The 17692-nt window shown below is 43.1% G+C and overlaps 1 protein-coding gene across 2 annotated transcripts in view; it reads left to right on the top strand.

Moving 5' to 3' along the window:
• LOC145417320 (putative protein FAM10A4) overlaps positions 1-17283 on the top strand; it is a 427645-nt gene extending 410362 nt beyond the window's left edge. For both annotated transcript variants that reach the window (XM_080285999.1, XM_080285998.1), the window contains exons 8-9: positions 5230-5361; positions 15801-17283. In XM_080285999.1, the coding sequence (XP_080142125.1) occupies positions 5230-5361; positions 15801-16067 (399 nt within the window). In that variant the 3' untranslated portion in view covers positions 16068-17283. The remainder of the gene's footprint in view (positions 1-5229; positions 5362-15800) is intronic.
• Positions 17284-17692: the final 409 nt, after the last annotated feature.

The raw sequence follows: 17692 nt of genomic DNA, 5'->3' as shown, positions 1-17692 counted from the left end.
CTTCGTGTTTGTCGTGGTGCTTAAGAATATCAAGTTTAACTTCTAGAGACACAGTCTTACGCACATGCTTCACAGGAACATCACTAGTACCAGCACCAGCATCAGCAGGCTGCTTACCACCCCGACTAGGGCCTCCACTAGCACCACTACTAGGTCCACCACGTGCAGCACCCCTATCAGATATTATCATACTTATTTAGGCTAAAAATCACATAACATCGCACTCCACACACGATTAGTATCTCTGCTCTACTTGTAGGCTATAAATCACACAATATCGCACTCCACACACGATTAGTATCTCTGCTTTACTCGTGGCACTGCTCATACGCAGTTACATTGCAGTACGATAGCAGCTTGCGTAACGGTGGTGCAACACGATTCTTGGTCGGTGAGTGTAAGAGAGAGCATTACTCAGAGATGCGAGATGAACGACATGGGTGAGATTGAACAACTATGGAAACATGACACATCCCTGTTTCAATCCAGCTTTTGAATAGAAAAATTCACTCAGTTCACTATCTACACACACTGCAGCCTTAGCACCCTCATACATACTCTTCACAACATCCAACAACTTCCCATCTACTCCACGTATTCATAATACTTTCTACAATCCTTGTCTATCCTCCCTGTCATATGCTTTCTCCAAATCTGTGAAGGCTGCATACAACTTGTTTCTCTTCACTTTAAAGTGTTTTTGATTGGTGATATGAATGGTAAAGTTGGGAATGTGAAGGTGGATGGAATAGTTGGTGAGTGGGGTGTGCCTGCTGAGGTAGATGAGAATGGCAGTGCGTTAGTGGACATTTGTGCTGGGAGGGGGTTGGTGGTAGCCAATACCCTCTTCAGGCATAAAATGATCCACAGGTATACATGGTGAGTGATGAGAAGGGTGGGTGGTGAACTGAATGAAAGGAAGGCAATGATTGATTATGTGTGTGTGGATGAAAGGATGCGAAGATGTGTAATGGATGCAAGAGCTCATAGAGGTTGGGGGAGTGGACTTTCTGACCACTGCTTGGTGGTGGCCAGAATTAGAATTCAAGTAAGATGGAGGAATAGAAGAAGGGAAAGACGAGAGGAAGGAGTAGTTGCAAGGAGAGTGGAAAGGTTACAAGAGGATGAGAAAAAGGCAGAGTATAAGAGAGAAGTGGAGGAACGATTAGGCAAATATGAATTGGAGCAGATGGTAGACATGGAAGGTGTGTGTAGGATTTTTACAGAAGAAATATGCGCAGCATGTGATGTGGTGTGTGGAAGGAAGAGAAGACGGAGGGGGGTGCAAGGAACAGCGTGGTGAACTGAAGAGGTGAAACAGGCTGTGGCACAAAAGAAGAAAGCATACAATGAATGGATGAGAAATTGGGGCGTGGAAGAAGTTGAGAGGCAGAAGAGAGAGTTATATGTAGAAAGAAAGAGAGAGGTGAAGATTAGTAAGAAGAGAGTGGATGAGGAATTTGGAAGGAATTTGAGTGTAAAGTGGAGGGACTGTAAGAAAATGTTCTGGAAAGAGGTGAAAAGAGTAAGACAGGGTGGAAGTGAAGTTAGCAAGGGAGTGAAAGATAAAAATGGTAGATTACTAGTTGAGAGGGGAGAAAAAGTGAGCAGATGGAGAGAACACCTTAAGGAATTGTTGAACGCAGAGGATGGAAGTAATGCGAGTATAAGTGGTTGGGGAATGGCTGGGAGAAGGAGGGAGGTGAGAAGACAGGAAGAAATCAGTAGGATAGAAGTTGTGGAAGCAATGAAGAAAGTTAAATCAGGGAAAGTCCCAGGAATTGATGGAGTGTGTGGTGAAATGCTGAAGCATGGGGGAGAGATAGTAGTAGAATGGATGTGGAAGATGTGCAGATTGGCCTGGGAGAGAAGGTAGAGTCCCGGAGGATTGGAAGTCAGGTATAATTATTCCCTTGTACAAAGGAAAAGGGGAAAAAGAAGTGTGTGGTAATCATAGGGGCATTTGTCTTCTTAGTATAATAGGAAAAGTGTATGGTAGGATACTTATTGACAGAGTTAGAGAAAGAACAGAGAAATTAGTTGGAGAAGAACAGGGAGGCTTTAGATCAGATATTCATTCTTAGATCTTTAGTGGAAAAGTTTCTAGAGAAGGGAAAGAAGTTGTATGCGGCTTTCATGGATTTGGAGAAAGCATATGACAGGGTGGATAGACAAGGATTGTGAAAAGTGTTAAGAATATATGGAGTAGATGGGAAGTTGCTGAATGCTGTGAAGAGTATGTACGATGGTGCGAAGGCTGCAGTGCGTGTGGATGGTGAACTAAGTGAATTTTTCTCTTTGAAAGTTGGGTTGAAGCAGGGATGTGTCATGTCTCCATGGTTGTTCAATCTGTACATGGATGGGGTAATAAAAGAGGTACAAGGTAGGGTAGTGGATGTTGGAGTGGCCCTGGTGAGAGAGGATAGTGTTTGGAAACTCCCTGTACTGTTGTTTGCAGATGATACTGTGTTGTTGAGCAAAGATGAAGGGGAGCTGCAAGGCTTGGTGGATGAGTTTGGGAGAGTGTGTAAGAAACGGAATCTAAAGGTGAATGTAGGGAAGAGTAAAGTGATGGTCTTTGAGAGAGGTGAAGTCAGTGAATGTACAGCGAGGTTGGATGGTGAGGAATTGGCAAATGTGAGTACGTTTAAGTACTTGGGTAGTGTGATGAGTAAGGATGGAGGTTTGGAGGGTGAAGTGCTTGAAAGGGTACAGCTATTTCATAGCTCTTGCAATGTGCAGTCAGAATTTTGCACTAGGGTGTTGGGAAGATATTTTCACTGGTGGCGACCATCATCCACTCACTTGATGTAGTGCTGCCTACTCCTTCCTTAGCCTTTATCATTCTTTTTCTGTGCCTGTCCTCCTCTCTTCCTATTTCTCACCATCATCCACTCACTTGATGTAGTGCTGGCTACTTCTTCCTTAGCCTTTATCATTCTTTTTCTGTGCCTGCCCCTCTCTTCCTATTTCTCACTATCATCCACTCACTTGATGTAGTGCTGCCTACTTCTTCCTTAGCCTTTATCATTCTTTTTCTGTGCCTGTCCTCCTCTCTTCCTATTTCTCCCATCTTTCCTGTCACTTCTTATTGCTTTTCTTTCCTTTACAGGTGGCTTTACATTGAGTGACAAGCCAAATGGTTTCCTGTAAGCCAGGAAACCATTTACAACGCTGGGTGGTAACCATATAACCAAACCATACATGCTCCCTACGTGTCAACAAGTGGGTTGGTGGAGGGTTAGTGCCCCTCCCTGTAAAACAAATAACTCAGAGTCAAATGGCCACCCCTTACGGGATTATGGCGTCTGGCAATAGATAGATAGAACAAAATTATAGTAGTCTCTCTACATTTTGGAAGTTTTACTCCTCAGTTTTGTGTGTTTTTATTAGTTCATCGTATGGTATAAACATTGGCGAAGATGATGGTATAACCAGTTTCTGGGGCAAAATGAAATCCATGGGAATGTTTTCCTTCGTGCGTGAGTCCAGGCTGCCCTCGCAGGATTTTCTTTGATCATGTCCCACAGACTTCCAGAAAATTTACCATGTGCGAGATGATTCAGTGAAATTATGCTTTTTGTGGGGGAAATACTGAAACTTGTGACTTGGAAATCTTGCCAACCTTACGTAACTATCATTCCCTTTTAACCTCTACTCGGCTGTCTGAGCCTATGCCTGCCCTGTGATTGTCAGCTTTTCATATTATTTCATGAATGAAAGGCCACTGAAACACCATCGCTGTTGCCAGATAACAATGCAAGTGCGTAACAGATAGTGCAGTGTGTGATATTAAGTGAAGTGATTGTATCTTTTTGTGTGGAGTGACTGTCCAGGCCCTCCAACTGTCCCCCAGCCTCGGTGTGTGTGTATATGTGTGTGAGAGAACAAAACAAGTTGTGAGCCTGATGCATGAGGCCAGGGGTGGCTGTTGTTTATGGTATTGTTTAAATCTCATCTTAATAATGCATTAGTTTCTTGCAGCAACCTATTGATAGTTATGTTATATGCCTTTTACATATCCTAATGTTTTATGTTTGTGTAATAGCAGTGTGACCAAAAGTTTCAAGTATGAGATCAGCTTAAAATGTAAAAGCCAGTTAAGAATGATGAATGGAAGAGGGGTTGACTTGGGGTATGGGAGTGTTGGGAGCTGGGGTAGAGGCAGGTGGAGCTTGTTTCATTCCCTGCTCCCCTCTTCCCTGGTAGGAAGGGGCACCCCCGAGCATGGATTAGTGCTTGTGAGTGTGCATATAGTAAAGTAACACAGTACCAGAGGGAGGAGGATAGTTGGTTTGGTGCTTTGGGTGGGCTGCTCCCGCAATGCATGTGATTGACTGGCATGTGTTGTGGTGTTGCAGGGTCTTCCCTAGGACCAATTTGGTGTGGTGTCTGAGCCAGAAGATATACCTTACCAATGAAAAATGTATAGTACACTGATTGCTTCCCGTTTCGGCACCGAATATTGTTTTAATGAGCCGAGCAAAAGCACTGGATATTGCATTGGGCCAGATATTGCGATGGCCAATAATTGAGAGTTTATTGTATTATTGTCAGTGAAGTTTATGATGTTCATTTTACAGGGCATATTATTTGATAGTTTTCCATCACTAATGCACTATGTTCATTGTGTATCCCAGCTTGCTCCATTGTTTCAATGGGAGTTTAGAGTTGGGATGATGATATGATGACAACAGTGTTTGCTATGTGCCTATAGGGTAGACTTGAAAATCTGATAAATTGATGAATGAATGGATGTAGGGCCTATTTTATTGGCCAGGTTTATCTATCTATATGTCTATCTATTGCCAGACGCCATAATCCCATAAGGGGTGGCCATTTGACTTTGAGTTATTGGTTTTATGGGGAGGGACACTAACCCTCCACCAACCCACTTTTTGACACGTAGGGAGCACGTATGGGTTGGTTATATGGTTACCACCCAGCGTTGTAAATGGTTTCTTGGCTTACAGGAAACCATTTGGCTTGTCCCTCAATGTAAAGCCACCTGTAAAGGAAAGAAGAGCAATAAGAAGTGACAGGAAAGATGGGAGATATGGGAAGAGAGGAGGACAGGCACAGAAAAAGAATGATAAAGGATAAGCCAGGTTTATTATTTTCCTAATTCTTTATCATGATCATACTTAACCTGTTAAACAGTGGGAGATATGGTTAAAAAGACTATTACCAAGAGTTTTTATAATAATTTTATCTTTTGATATTTTTTAGGCCCAGGAGGAGGAACAAAACTCCAAGTCAAAGGATGATCCATTCTCTGGGTTTTCTGGTGCTGGAATGCCTGGAGGCCCTGCTGGACTGGGGGATATATTCAAGGACCCAGAGATTTTAGCAGCAATGCAGGTCAGTAGACAGTGGACTCTTAACATTAAAGTCTGGACTAATATCACTTAGTCTTGGGCCCTTGGATTCATGTAAAAAGAAGCAATAATGGAGTTAAAACAAGCAATAAGGTTTAGTTGATAGATAAATAGATTGTGTTTAGTAGAAGTAAGTTAGTGGATGGGCTGCCTGTTGCATCATGTAGTAAGTACAGTATATGCTGGAGATTAATTTCACCAGAATCTTTGTCTTTTTGCATGTCATGGCCTTTCTTGTATTAGTACCCAGTTGCTACGTCGTTTCGTCTCACTTGTAGGTGATACAGCATTATGTGATTTACATCAGGAAAACTTGAGAAAATTGCACAAAATGCATCTTCAAAAACCCATACAATAGACCCCTCTCTATATTGGGTCAGCTGGGGGGAATCCCAGCCCAATAAAGCCGATAATCCAGTAAGCCCAACAGCTCCCCACCCCCATAATGGAAAATAAATGAGTAAACATGAAAACTATACCCATTTTACATTAACTTGGCCCATAATTTCACACTCTTGTCATAGTGCTTTTTCATGACCAGCACAGTATTGCAATAACCTTGTATAATAACTTGGCAGTCATGAGGGGGAGAGGGCCAGGTTGGGATAAAAAGGATAGGAAATTCATGTACACTGTACCTGTATACATGGATGCACAAGGTCTATCCAAGAAGAAACTAAACTTTTTAAACAGCACATCAACTAGCCAGCGTAGTATGATTGTGATGGGACTGCTGTGTAGCGGCGACTTTGAGCTTTAGTTTAACTTTGGCCGCATCATGCCAGGTCACTTAGTTATCAAGGTACACATGAGTGTATGTTTAGTGCACTTGACATTCTTTTTACCTCTTCTGTTGTCTGAAATTGGCGACCTTTCAGGATAGATTTAACTTAAAAAAAAATAAAAAATCTGCATGAGCCACATGTGGAGAGTAGGGCAGCTGGGGGATGATGGTAGTCTTGTGCTTTGCCAAAAAGTCTTGGATAAGGAGCAATGCATGAGCCGGTGCATTGTCATGGTGCACCATCCAGATTTTGATTGTCCACGCCTCAGGCCCCTTCCTTCGCACTTCCTCAAATGCTTCAGGACATCCGAGTAAAACTTTATTAACTGTCTGACCATGCGGAACTAGCTTATGATGAGCGATGCTCTTCCAATAAAAAAGACAATCAACATCACCTTCACATTTGAGCAACTGGCATACTTTTCTTTTGGTCGCAGTGGCGATGTACCAGCCCATTGTGAAGTCTGCTTTTTTTGTGTTGTTGTAGCAGTACACCCACAGTTCATATTTCAAAAAGTTTTCATCAGCATTCGAACAGTCCAACAGGTCCTGGCTAATTGTGACACGGTTCTCTTTTCACTCATCTGTCAGCAGACATGGCACAAATTTTGCTTCAACGGGGATCTTTAGTTAAAATCGTGTGACACAAGCTCTTGCAGATGCCTACTTCTTCGAAAACTTCATGGACAGTCAGGCGACTACTTTCATGGATCACAACACACACTTTCTCAGCATCATCATTGTGTCCTGACATAGAAGGCCATCTAGATTTGGGATCATCTTTAGTGGATCTTCTTTCCTATTTAAACTGCTGGAATCACTTGTGACATTGCATATGGCTTAAATAATTCTCCCCATATGCCTGTTGCAACATTTGAAAAGCCTCCGTAAAAGTTTTTTCCAATTTGAAACAGAGTTTAACACAAACACATTACTCTTCAAGGTCTTTCATTGTTCAGCTTGCAACAAATTGCCAAGTGCATTAACCCCTACACGCTGGGGGTTTTCCGATGTTGCATGCTCCTCCCTACGGGAGATATCAGTGACGGAAAAAAATACCCTTACTTCAAACTCTAATATCTGCCAAACTATAATAGCTAGAGAAAAAATTAAAGATACATAAGAATCATCAACTCTTCCTCTTTCAAATGAAAGTGTCTCCACATCTCCATGTGGTCTCGTCAATGAGTAAGGATGGTGGGAAGACACTTGCGGCTATACACATCAACCGGCATTGCTCCACGCCCAAAATCGTGACTGCTATACACGTCAGCTGGCGGTTAGGGGTTAAACGTGTGTCCACTCAAGCATGTGTATCTCAGTGACTAAGTGATGTGGCTAGTGTTTAACTAAAGGTCAAAATTGCCACCACACAGTGCTCCAGTCATGACCATGCTACGCTGGCTAGTTTGTGTGCTGTTTAAAAAGTTCGGTTTCTCTTTGGACAGACCTCGTAGACTGCCTCCATCCCACTTTCCTCATATGTTGTAGACTGAGTTAACTGTCATTCACCATCACTGTTAAACAGGGAAAACTGTTGCCAGTGTTGGTAACTGTGTTCTAAGTCACTCCGAGCAAAAAACAATCTGGTAAGCCTGCGTCATACATTCCATGTAATGGATAGTATACATCTAGGTCCCAATTTTTGATCAACTAGTGCGATTCCCAAATAGTGCTAGCTGTCTCTTAACATCCATGTCTCAGATTAACAATGTTGGTGAATCCACCATAGCAGAAGATGTGATTACTGCAGCATCTATTGAAGATGCATAAAAAAAGGTGAGAGAAGAGGAGGTTACACCGATGCCAGCAACACCAGGAGAGCTCTCCATAGTGCAGATCAGCCGAATCTTGGCTGCTTCAGACGCCTTAACCCTTTGGCTGCAGCTCACTTTTGTTTTGTTTTGTTTTGTTTTTTTTCTTGGAAGGAATGGTTTGCGGGCTCCTGGCCTTTGGTTCTTTCTTGGGGGGGGGGGGAAACAGCCATCACAACAGCCTACTGAATGTGCTCAGTGCAGAGAAATAGGAAAAAAATGGTGTGTTTTCAGCTCGTGTTTTATCCCACTTATCCTTTTTTTGTCAGACAAACTTCAATCTTTCTGCTATCATTTGCAACAAACTGCGTGTCCATATGCACTCCAAGCCTGGAGAACTATCTGAGAGAATACAAGGTGTCTTTTGACCGTCTGACACCGGAAAGAGCCCAGTGAGGCCGAAATTTCCACCAGACCACAAGATTTTTTCCAGACAAACTAGGGTTACTGCCATGTTACCTCATCACAATAATTACAATAATAATAATAATAAATAAATAAACACTTCTAGCCAGTCGCGTATGGTTTTATTACGATATTCCAGTGTTTATGCTAGACTTCAGCGAAACAGTAGCTATAACAGGAAAATCTTGACAATATTTTTAAAACTTCATGAATGACTTTTATTACCTCTTACTTTTATAAAACTTATTGATATAATGTCATGAGTCATTTCATAGCATAGCTACACAGTTTGCAACTACAAAAATGTTTGCTTGCTCATGAGCTTAGTGCATGACTTCTTTGATTACAGCAAAAATATCACTAAATCACTTGTATCTTATCACAGTAATTCACAGCATATTATAAAATAAACTTTCAGCCACTCCAGTATGGTTTTAGTGTGATTTGGTCCATATTACAGTACAGGCATACCCCAGTTTAATGATCTAATTTGTTAGGTAAGACCCCAACGTTAGGCGGGGTGTCATATATCGGGGTACTTTTAACATCTATTTCAATGTGGACCGTTTACTAGCCTTGGGTTTCCCCCAAACCAAGTCCAAAACCCACCCAGATGAGCCTAGAAACAGGTTTAAAGGCAATCAGAATGGCATAACAGCTGTCAAGGAAGCTAACCTAAGCCTGACACCTGTAAATAACTCACCTAAACCAACAAATATAATCTGAATATTGTCAATTATAAGTCTGGAATAAATCAAGCTCAGTAAACTATACCTCAGAATGTCAATGTTCACCCCACCTGTGGCTAAAACACATTAATTGAAGTCTAAAAGTACAGTAATCCCTCCACATTCCAATGTAATAGAGCCAAAAGCATGTCTGGAAAGTGATCCCATACGGAAAGTGGGCCCCAGCCTCCTGGACTTGTACTTACGAACCCTAACCTACCCTGATTCAGAAAAACACCTATACAACTCCCTCAGGACCTGCATAGCACCTATTTAAGGCCCATATCACGCCAATAAGGGGCATAAAAGACTGAAATAAATGCAAAAGAACCATAAAATGAGGTTTTAGAGGTGAGTTTATACAATATTAAATATTCTGGGTACTTATATCAAGTCCCTGGCTCCTGGACTGGTACTTATGGACCCTAATTAGCCTAACTCAGAAAAACACCTCCCTACTGCACATGCATAGCACCTAAGACCCTATTCACACAAATAAGGGACATAAAAGAGTGAAATGAGGTTTTAGAGGTAAGTATGGAAAATACAGTACAATTTGAAACATTCTGGGTACTTACAACAAGTCCCTGGCCATCTCGATGAATAACCCGCCTCCTCTCAGACTCTGACAGTAAAATGGAGTACCTGAAGCACCTGCAGTACACTGTACATGAAGTCTTGCACTGAACTTAATTTGCACTCAGAATTCCATTCTCTTAACACTGTGCACTCTAGTCTTACTTGCGCACCATTGCACCTTAATAAAATAAGTGTTGCACTCTGCACTTAAAGTCTTTCCACTCATAAATCCATTTTCTTAACATTACACACTCTAGTGTAATTTGCACTTCATTGAACGTCAATAAAATCAGTGTTGGACTCTGCACTTTAGTCTTTGCACTCACAATTCTAACTTCTTAACACTATGCACTGTTTTCTTCACTACACAGCACTTTAAATTCCCGTGTGATGTAGTGGAGACTTCTTGTTGTTTAATCACTGTCAGAGTCTGAGAGTAGCTGAAGGAGGTGGCCTAGGGGTGCGTCGCTGAAGAGAGGCGCAAACTCACGTCCAGTGGTGACTCCACAGTGCCTGATGTGCTGGGCTGTGGCTCGGAGGATGAGGGCCTGTCTTCAGGAGGCAATGATGTGGAGCCAGGGCTGGGCACAGCGGGGTGACGGGTCTGAAAAAGCTGTCAATGGTTGATTGACAAAGGAATAACGATTTTGGCGATTAATGATGCGCTGCCTGAAAGCGCGCGCTTCCTCCACAAGTCCCAAGGGCCCCATCTCCCTGTCGCAGTCCGGGTGTTCCAGGTAGTCGAGAACGAACTCTACGTTTTCCCGGAGTGCGCTTAGCTTGGGGATGGCTGGAGTAGTGGCACACTGAGAGGAGTCCACATCATCGTTGCCGTCCTCGTCGGAATCTTCAAGCTGGGTACTGACACCTGCAACTGAAGATGCGATCTCGATATCAGACATGGTCTGATACTCAGGATCGCCTTCGTCGTCATCCAACCACTCACGCACTTCATCCATCAACATCGTCGCCATGCGCACATAGACGTGCATGGAAGTCATCCACGTCAAAACCTAGGAAATCGTGCTCCACATCCGTTCCTAGAAGCAGACGAGACCAACCATTTTCTAGAGTCTTGACAGGGACTTCCTTCCATGCAATGGCCCAGTTGTAGATTGCAGACTTGATGTTGTAGCGGCAATGGTTTTCCAAAGTCCGCTGGCCTCATGTGTACCGTCCCTCCCTACGCTTGTCCTCGTCCTTGAGAACAACCATCATCTCGTCCAGGAACTTCCTTCGGTACAGCCTCTTCATTGCCACGATCACTCCTTGGTCCATTGGTTGGATGAGAGCAGTCGTATTAGGTGGCATAAACATGCACCTAATCCGGCCATTCTCAGCCACGAAGTCCTTGTCGCACGGGTGAGCAGGTCCATTGCCGAGGAGAAGGAGGGCCTTTACCTAGTTGCGCGGGATTCCCAGTGTCTTTGTCTGGTAACGGATGACCTCCTTGACGAAATGGCGGTGGAACCAGTCTTTGAAGATGTGGGCAGTGAACCATGCCTTCAAAGAATGGTACCAAATGACAGGAAGGACATCCATCACCCCACGAAGACACCGAGGCTGCTTTTGCACGGCCAACAATAACGTGCTTAAGCCGGTGCATGCCATTAGCATTGGCACAACACAAAGCAGATATCCGTTGCTTGCAGAGCTTGCGGCCAGGTACATGCTTCTCCGTCTCCTCGGCTAGAGTGTTCGTTGGCAAAGAGCTATAGAATGAACCAGTTTCGTCAGCGTTGTAGACTTGACCGAGAGTGAGGGCCCCCCCTGTCGATCAAGCACTTCACCTTGTGCCGAAACTCCTCTACTCCATCCTCGTTGGCGTCCAAAGCTTCGCCATGGGCTTTAGGGTTGGTAAGTCCATGTCGTAACTTGAACGTGAAGAGCCAACCCTTGGATGCCTTGAAGTCTGGGGCGTCGTGAAGCCTTGCGAACTTCTCAGCAGCAGCCTTCAGCTATGTGCCACGCACCAGCTCACCAGCAGCACGTTGTTGTCGATACCAAATCAACGTGGAGCGGTCGACTTCAGCATACCGGGGGGGTAGACATCATCTTCATCTCCACGTTGCGTGTGTTCTTCGACGAGAAGTCAGCCATGTACTGCATGAGTTTGTCTCGGGATCTCTTGATATCAAAGAAAGTAGATCGGGCCAGGTTAAATTCACAGAGGATGCGTGAGGTTGACCATCCTGCGTCCACCTTGTCCAATATCTCCCTCTTCTTCTCCAGAGTCAAAACGACTCTCTTCCTCTTCTCAGGCAGCGGGGCCACCATCACACACACTAACAAGAGGCAGGAGAGCAGTAGCAGAGCCTGCAGGAGGTAGGGCACCACCACAAAAGCGAGCACGTGGGCGGCCATGATGATGAGCGTGCACTCACAACAAGAGACGGGCAGTAAGTGGGGAGGATGCAGGGACGCTCTAGCGGAGGGTGGCGGAACTACACTCAATCCTCGTAAATCGCATGTTTATAAATCACGGATTTGTAAATCACGTGTAAGTGGCTGTCAGACTACCCCTAAATCGCTGTTAAGTCACGAAAATCGCGGATCTAGGCACCGAAGTGAGCCTTTTCCAAGGAGAGTCGTAAACCGCGGCATTCAGTTTGAAAATCGCGACCCAACAACCAGTCACCACCCGTCCCTGGTGGCAAGTGTGCATACTAATGCGGCAAAGTTAATGAGAAACATCAGGAACTCATCACCCACTGTTTTGCCTGGGTAAGGGCAGAAGCTGAGCCTGAACCACAACCTGGCCCTTCACACACTGAGGACGTGGATGACGTAGCATCTGTCATCTCTGAGGCAGACTTTGAGGGCGTCCTGAGGGAGGCAGAGGAGCTGGAGAAGGGAGAACAGCATGAGGGAACACCCCGACCTCATGCTGAGAGGTTCTAAGTTGGTCCCAACACCACCCCACTCCATTCATTTAAGCAATATCGTCATAGGATTAAGATGAGATTCCTTAACATTGCTTATTTCTATTAAATACATGCACTGAATATTCCTAAATTTGTATGTTTGTATTTGATGGTGCCTAGATAGGTGTAGGTAGGGTGCTGCTGAGGGTGGTTGGCCAAAGTCCAGACCCAAATTCATTTTTCACATATGGGTTATTATTTACAAACTGTGGAATTTGTAAATCACGGCAGTGGTCCAGATCCAAATTGCCGCGATTTACGAGGATTGAGTGTATTTGATACTTGGTGGTGGCCAGAATCAAGACTCAAATAAGATGGAGTTATAGAAGAAGGTAAGGACGGGAAGAAGGAGTAGTTGCAAGGAGAGTGGAAAGGTTACAAGAGGATGAGAAAAAGGCAGAATATAAGAGAGAAGTGGAGGAACGATTGGGCAAATATGAATTGGAGCAGATGGGGGATGTGGAAGGTGTGTGCAGGATATTCACTGAAGAAATATGTGCAGCATGTGATGTGGTGTGTGGGATGAAGAGAAAACGGAGGGGGGTGCAAGGAACAGCATGGTGGAATGAAGAGGTGAGACAGGCTGTGGCACAAAAGAAGAAAGCAAATGATGAATGGATGAGAAATAGGGGTGTGGAAGAAGTTGAGAGACGGAAGAGAGAGTTATATGTCGAAAGGAAGAGAGAGGTGAAAAAATTAGTAAGAGAGAGTAAGAAGAGAGTGGATGAGGAATTTGGAAGGAATTTGCGTGTCAAGTGGAGGGACTGTAAGAAAATGTTCTGGAAAGAGGTAAAGAGAGTAAGACAAGGTGGCATTGAAGTTAGTAGGGGAGTGAAAGATAAAAATGGTAGATTACTAGTTGAGAGGGGAGAAAAAGTGAGCAGATGGAGAGAACACTTTAATGAATTGTTGAACATAAAAATGAAAGTAAGGCAAGTATAAGTTGCTGGGGAATGGCTGGGAGAAGGAGGAAGGTGAGAAGACTGGAAGAAATCAGTAGGATGGAAGTTGTGAAAGCAGTGAAGAAAGTTAAAATGGGGAAAACCCCAGGAATTGATGGAATGTGTGGTGAAATGCCGAAGCATGGGGGAGAGATAGTAGTAGAATGGATGTGGAAGATGTGCAGATTGGCTTGGGAGGAAGGTAGAGTCCTGGAGGATTGGAAGTCATGTATAATTATTCACTTGTACAAAGGGAAAGGGGAAAAAGAAGTGTGGTAATCATAGGGGTATTTGTCTTCTTAGTGTAATAGGAAAAGTATACGGTAGAATACTTATTGGCTGAGTTAAGGAAATAACAGAGGATATGGTTGGAGAAGAACAGGGAGGCTTTAGGAATGAAGAGGTTGTGTAGATCAGATATTCATTCTTAGATCTCTAGTGGAAAAGTTTCTAGAGAAGGGAAAGAAGTTGTGTCTGGCCTTCATGGATTTGGAGAAAGCATATGACAGGATGGATAGACAAGGATTGTGGAAAGTATTAAGAATATATGGAGTAGATGGGAAGTTGTTGAATGCTGTGAAGAGTATGTATGCGGGTAATAAGGCTGCAATGCTTGTGCATAGTAAACTGAGTGAGTTTTTCTATTTGAAGGTTGGGTTGAAACAGGGATGTGTCATGTCTTCATGGTTGTTCAGTCTGTATATGGATGGGGATATAAAAGAGATACAAGGTAGGGCAGTGGATGTTGGAGTGGCCCTAATGAGGGAGGGCAGTGTTTGGAAACTCCCCGTATTGTTGTTTGCAGATGATACTGTGTTGTTGAGTGAAAACGAAGGGGAGCTGCAAGGTTTGGTGGATGAGTTTGGGAGAGTGTGTAAGAAACAAAATTTAAAGGTGAATGTAGGGAAGAGTAAAGTTACGGTCTTCGAGAGAGGTGAAGTCAGTGAATGTACAGTGAGGTTGGATGATGAGGAAATGGATAATGTGAGTATGTTTAAGTACTTGGGTAGTGTGATGACTAAGGATGGAAGTTTGGAGGGTCAAGTGCTTGAAAGGATACAACAAGGAAGAAAGGTTTCTGGTTCCTTGAAGGCAGTGATAAGACGCAAGGAAGTGATCATGGAAGTGAGAAAGTTATTACATGACAGTATTGTGATACTAACTCTGACGTATGGAAGTGAAGCTTGGACGTTGTTGGAGGGAAACAAGTCAAGAGTGAGAGAAGTGGAAATGAGTTATTTGAGAGGAACCTGTGGAGTCACATGGAGAGACAGATTGACAAATGAGAGTGTGAAGGAGCGTTGTGGTGTGGACGTAGATGTGATAGGAAATGTTAGGAGAAACACATTGATGTGGTTTGGCCATGTTGAGAGGATGGAGAGTGAGAGACTGATGAGGAAAGTGTATGTGAGGTAGAGGGGGAGGGGAAGGCCAAGGATGAGATGGAGGGATGGAGTGGAGAGGTATATGAGAGAGGGGGGTGTGAATTGGGAGCAGGGAAGTGAAATGTCGGGGGACAGGGTGACGCAGAGGCAATTTGTTTTTGGCCACCCTGTATAAGGGATTAAGGTATCTGGCAATAGATAGATAGATTGATAGTATTCGAGCACAAAACTTCTCAATTAGGTTAGTTTAGGATGTGCTGATGTGTCCAGTCTAATAAATTGTGTGTAAACACACTACCACGGGTGTCTTAAGACGAACACTATGTGAGTATATATTATGTACTGTATTACTGTACTCTGTATACTGTAACAATCCTGTATTGTTTTTTATGCTTGATTTTAATCTTTTACCAGTGGATAATATTGTAGGGAAGTTTTTAGGATGGAGGGTTGAGATGGATAGCTTAGAGTGGTGACATATTATCTGGCCCACTGCTGAATGGATAGCCGACTGGGGGTATTGACACAATATCTGACTCTTTGCAATATTCAGCAGGGGGTTTGACTGAATCACACCTGATAATTGCAAGATTACTGTGTTATAGACTGTGGGTGATGAACCAGAGAATATTGAAGGCATGAATTAGGAGTAAGGACCGTACTGTAGATGTAGGGCAAATTATATAAGCTGTTCTATTCATAGCATCAACTTTTGTTCCCATACTTCTTTTTGGATCTTACCCACCTGTTTGATTTTTTTTTTTTTTATACTGTAATGGTGATGATTGTGATAATGATGTCAGTACATAGTAATTGATGATGATGGTACTGGTAGTGAATGGTGATGTTCATTATTTTACAGGATCCTGAGGTGGCAGCAGCTTTTCAGGATGTGTCATCCAATCCCTCCAACATATTCAAGTACCAGTCCAACCCCAAAGTTGCCTCTGTCATCAATAAACTCATCTCTAAGCTGGGTGGTGGTGGAGGAGGCATGCCTGGAGGTATGCCTGGTGGTATGCCAGAAGGATTCCCAGGTATGGGTGGCTTTCCTGGGGCTGGTGGTGGCTTCCCAGACACTGCCCCTCCACCAAAACCACCTTCAGGAGCAAATGATGACCTGGATTAAACATACCCTTCTTCTGCTTCGCTTAGGTGACTGAGCCCAGGGTATGCAAGTTCAGCTGTAAGGGCCATGTTCTTCTTGTGTTAGGAGACTTCCTGGCACCTCTTATTAAACATTTTATTTTGTCCGTTACACCTTATTATTCTCATATACGCTGATTGTATCTTTTATTCCTGTATAGATATGGCTTGCATATATTGCATCCTGAAGAATATTATCTTGCAGTGAGTGCAAATGAATAGGTTAGATGTGAGGAGTAGCATCCTAAGCCCACAGTTATAAGGTCCTTAATTTTCGTTCTGTTAATTTATCACAGTTTTTGTTGAATGGACAACTTCCACATTTCCCATTTTGTTTAACAGGATGTGGTGAGAGTATCCTAGCATCTTTTTATACAGTTCGTTTCTCCGTTACCATAATTCTTCCCTCCCTTCAACTTCAAGGCATGCAGCTGCCTATGTCATGGATTTAGATAATGGCCTTCTTTTGTGTAACTTCTCATTGGGAGGACTTGAGTTGGTCAGTCTTGAGCAGTGAGTTCCTCTACCAATAAAGAAAATTGTAGAAGTTAATATTGTGTTGGTACTGCTCTTGCCTATGTTCTGCCCTTTGTTATTTGCAGTCAGAGGTAGTTTGTAAGTCAAGATACATAGGTATAATATACTAAGATTTAGTTGATTCTTGTTCATCACAGATTACATTCAATGTGTTCTTTCTTAGTGCTGTTGTGGGTGTGCATACTGTTTTGGAACTTTCTGGACTTTGACTACCAAATTGTGGCAAAGAGAGAGAGAGTGAGAGAGAGAGAGAGAGACTGCATTATGCCTTTGTATCTTGACTTAAACTCAGTTGTAGTTTATTTTGAAAAAGGAAATAAGCATGATAGTTGTTATTAGCCTTGAATCTTTCATGTCCAGACTTCCTCAAGAATATTTTTTCATTAGCAGATATCCATACCTGGTACAAATGCATTAGAATAGTTTTGTTTTTTTAATGAAATAAACTATGCAAACTATCAGCATACTAACAATCATTGATATGCTGTTTGTGGGCTGTATTTCTCTTGGTGCCAGCTTGAGTAGGCAAGTTGGAAGTTGTTATGTATATGAGTAACTGAGGCATGTACTGTATTAACCTCATCACTACAGGTTGACTGTGTTGAGCTTGTAACTGTCTTGAGTGAGTCATATTAAAATATAAAAGATGCCATAGTACCAGAGGGGTGAATGGAGTTTTTCTAATCCTTGTGCACTTGACAACATCCCCTTTTCAAAATAGGATGACCTGGCAGTAGCAAGAATAAAATTTAAGTGGTGTTATTATACTGAAGGGGTTAATGACAGTGAGACTGCCATAATTATGCACTGCTACATTACTTGGGTCATTCCAGCTTTGTACTGAAATATCTGGATGTATAGCACAGTCAGCAAAACTAGTGTCATTACCTTACCCATAGGTTCAGTTAAACTGGATCTGAGAAATCTTTGTACATAATAATATGGTGTGTCGTATACTCTGAGTAATGGGTTCTGGGTAGTCTCATTTTATGTCTGTCTATATATCTATCTATCTGTCTGTCTCTATCTGTCTATTGATCGATCGATAGATAGATAGATAGATAAATGATG

The sequence above is a fragment of the Coenobita brevimanus genome, chromosome 110, assembly GCF_032717465.1.
Source record: "Coenobita brevimanus isolate Jiangsu-jjx chromosome 110, ASM3271746v2, whole genome shotgun sequence".
Taxonomy (NCBI): domain Eukaryota; kingdom Metazoa; phylum Arthropoda; class Malacostraca; order Decapoda; family Coenobitidae; genus Coenobita; species Coenobita brevimanus.
Note: the sequence above shows the minus strand (reverse complement) of the source record. Positions and strands in the feature narration are given on the sequence as shown.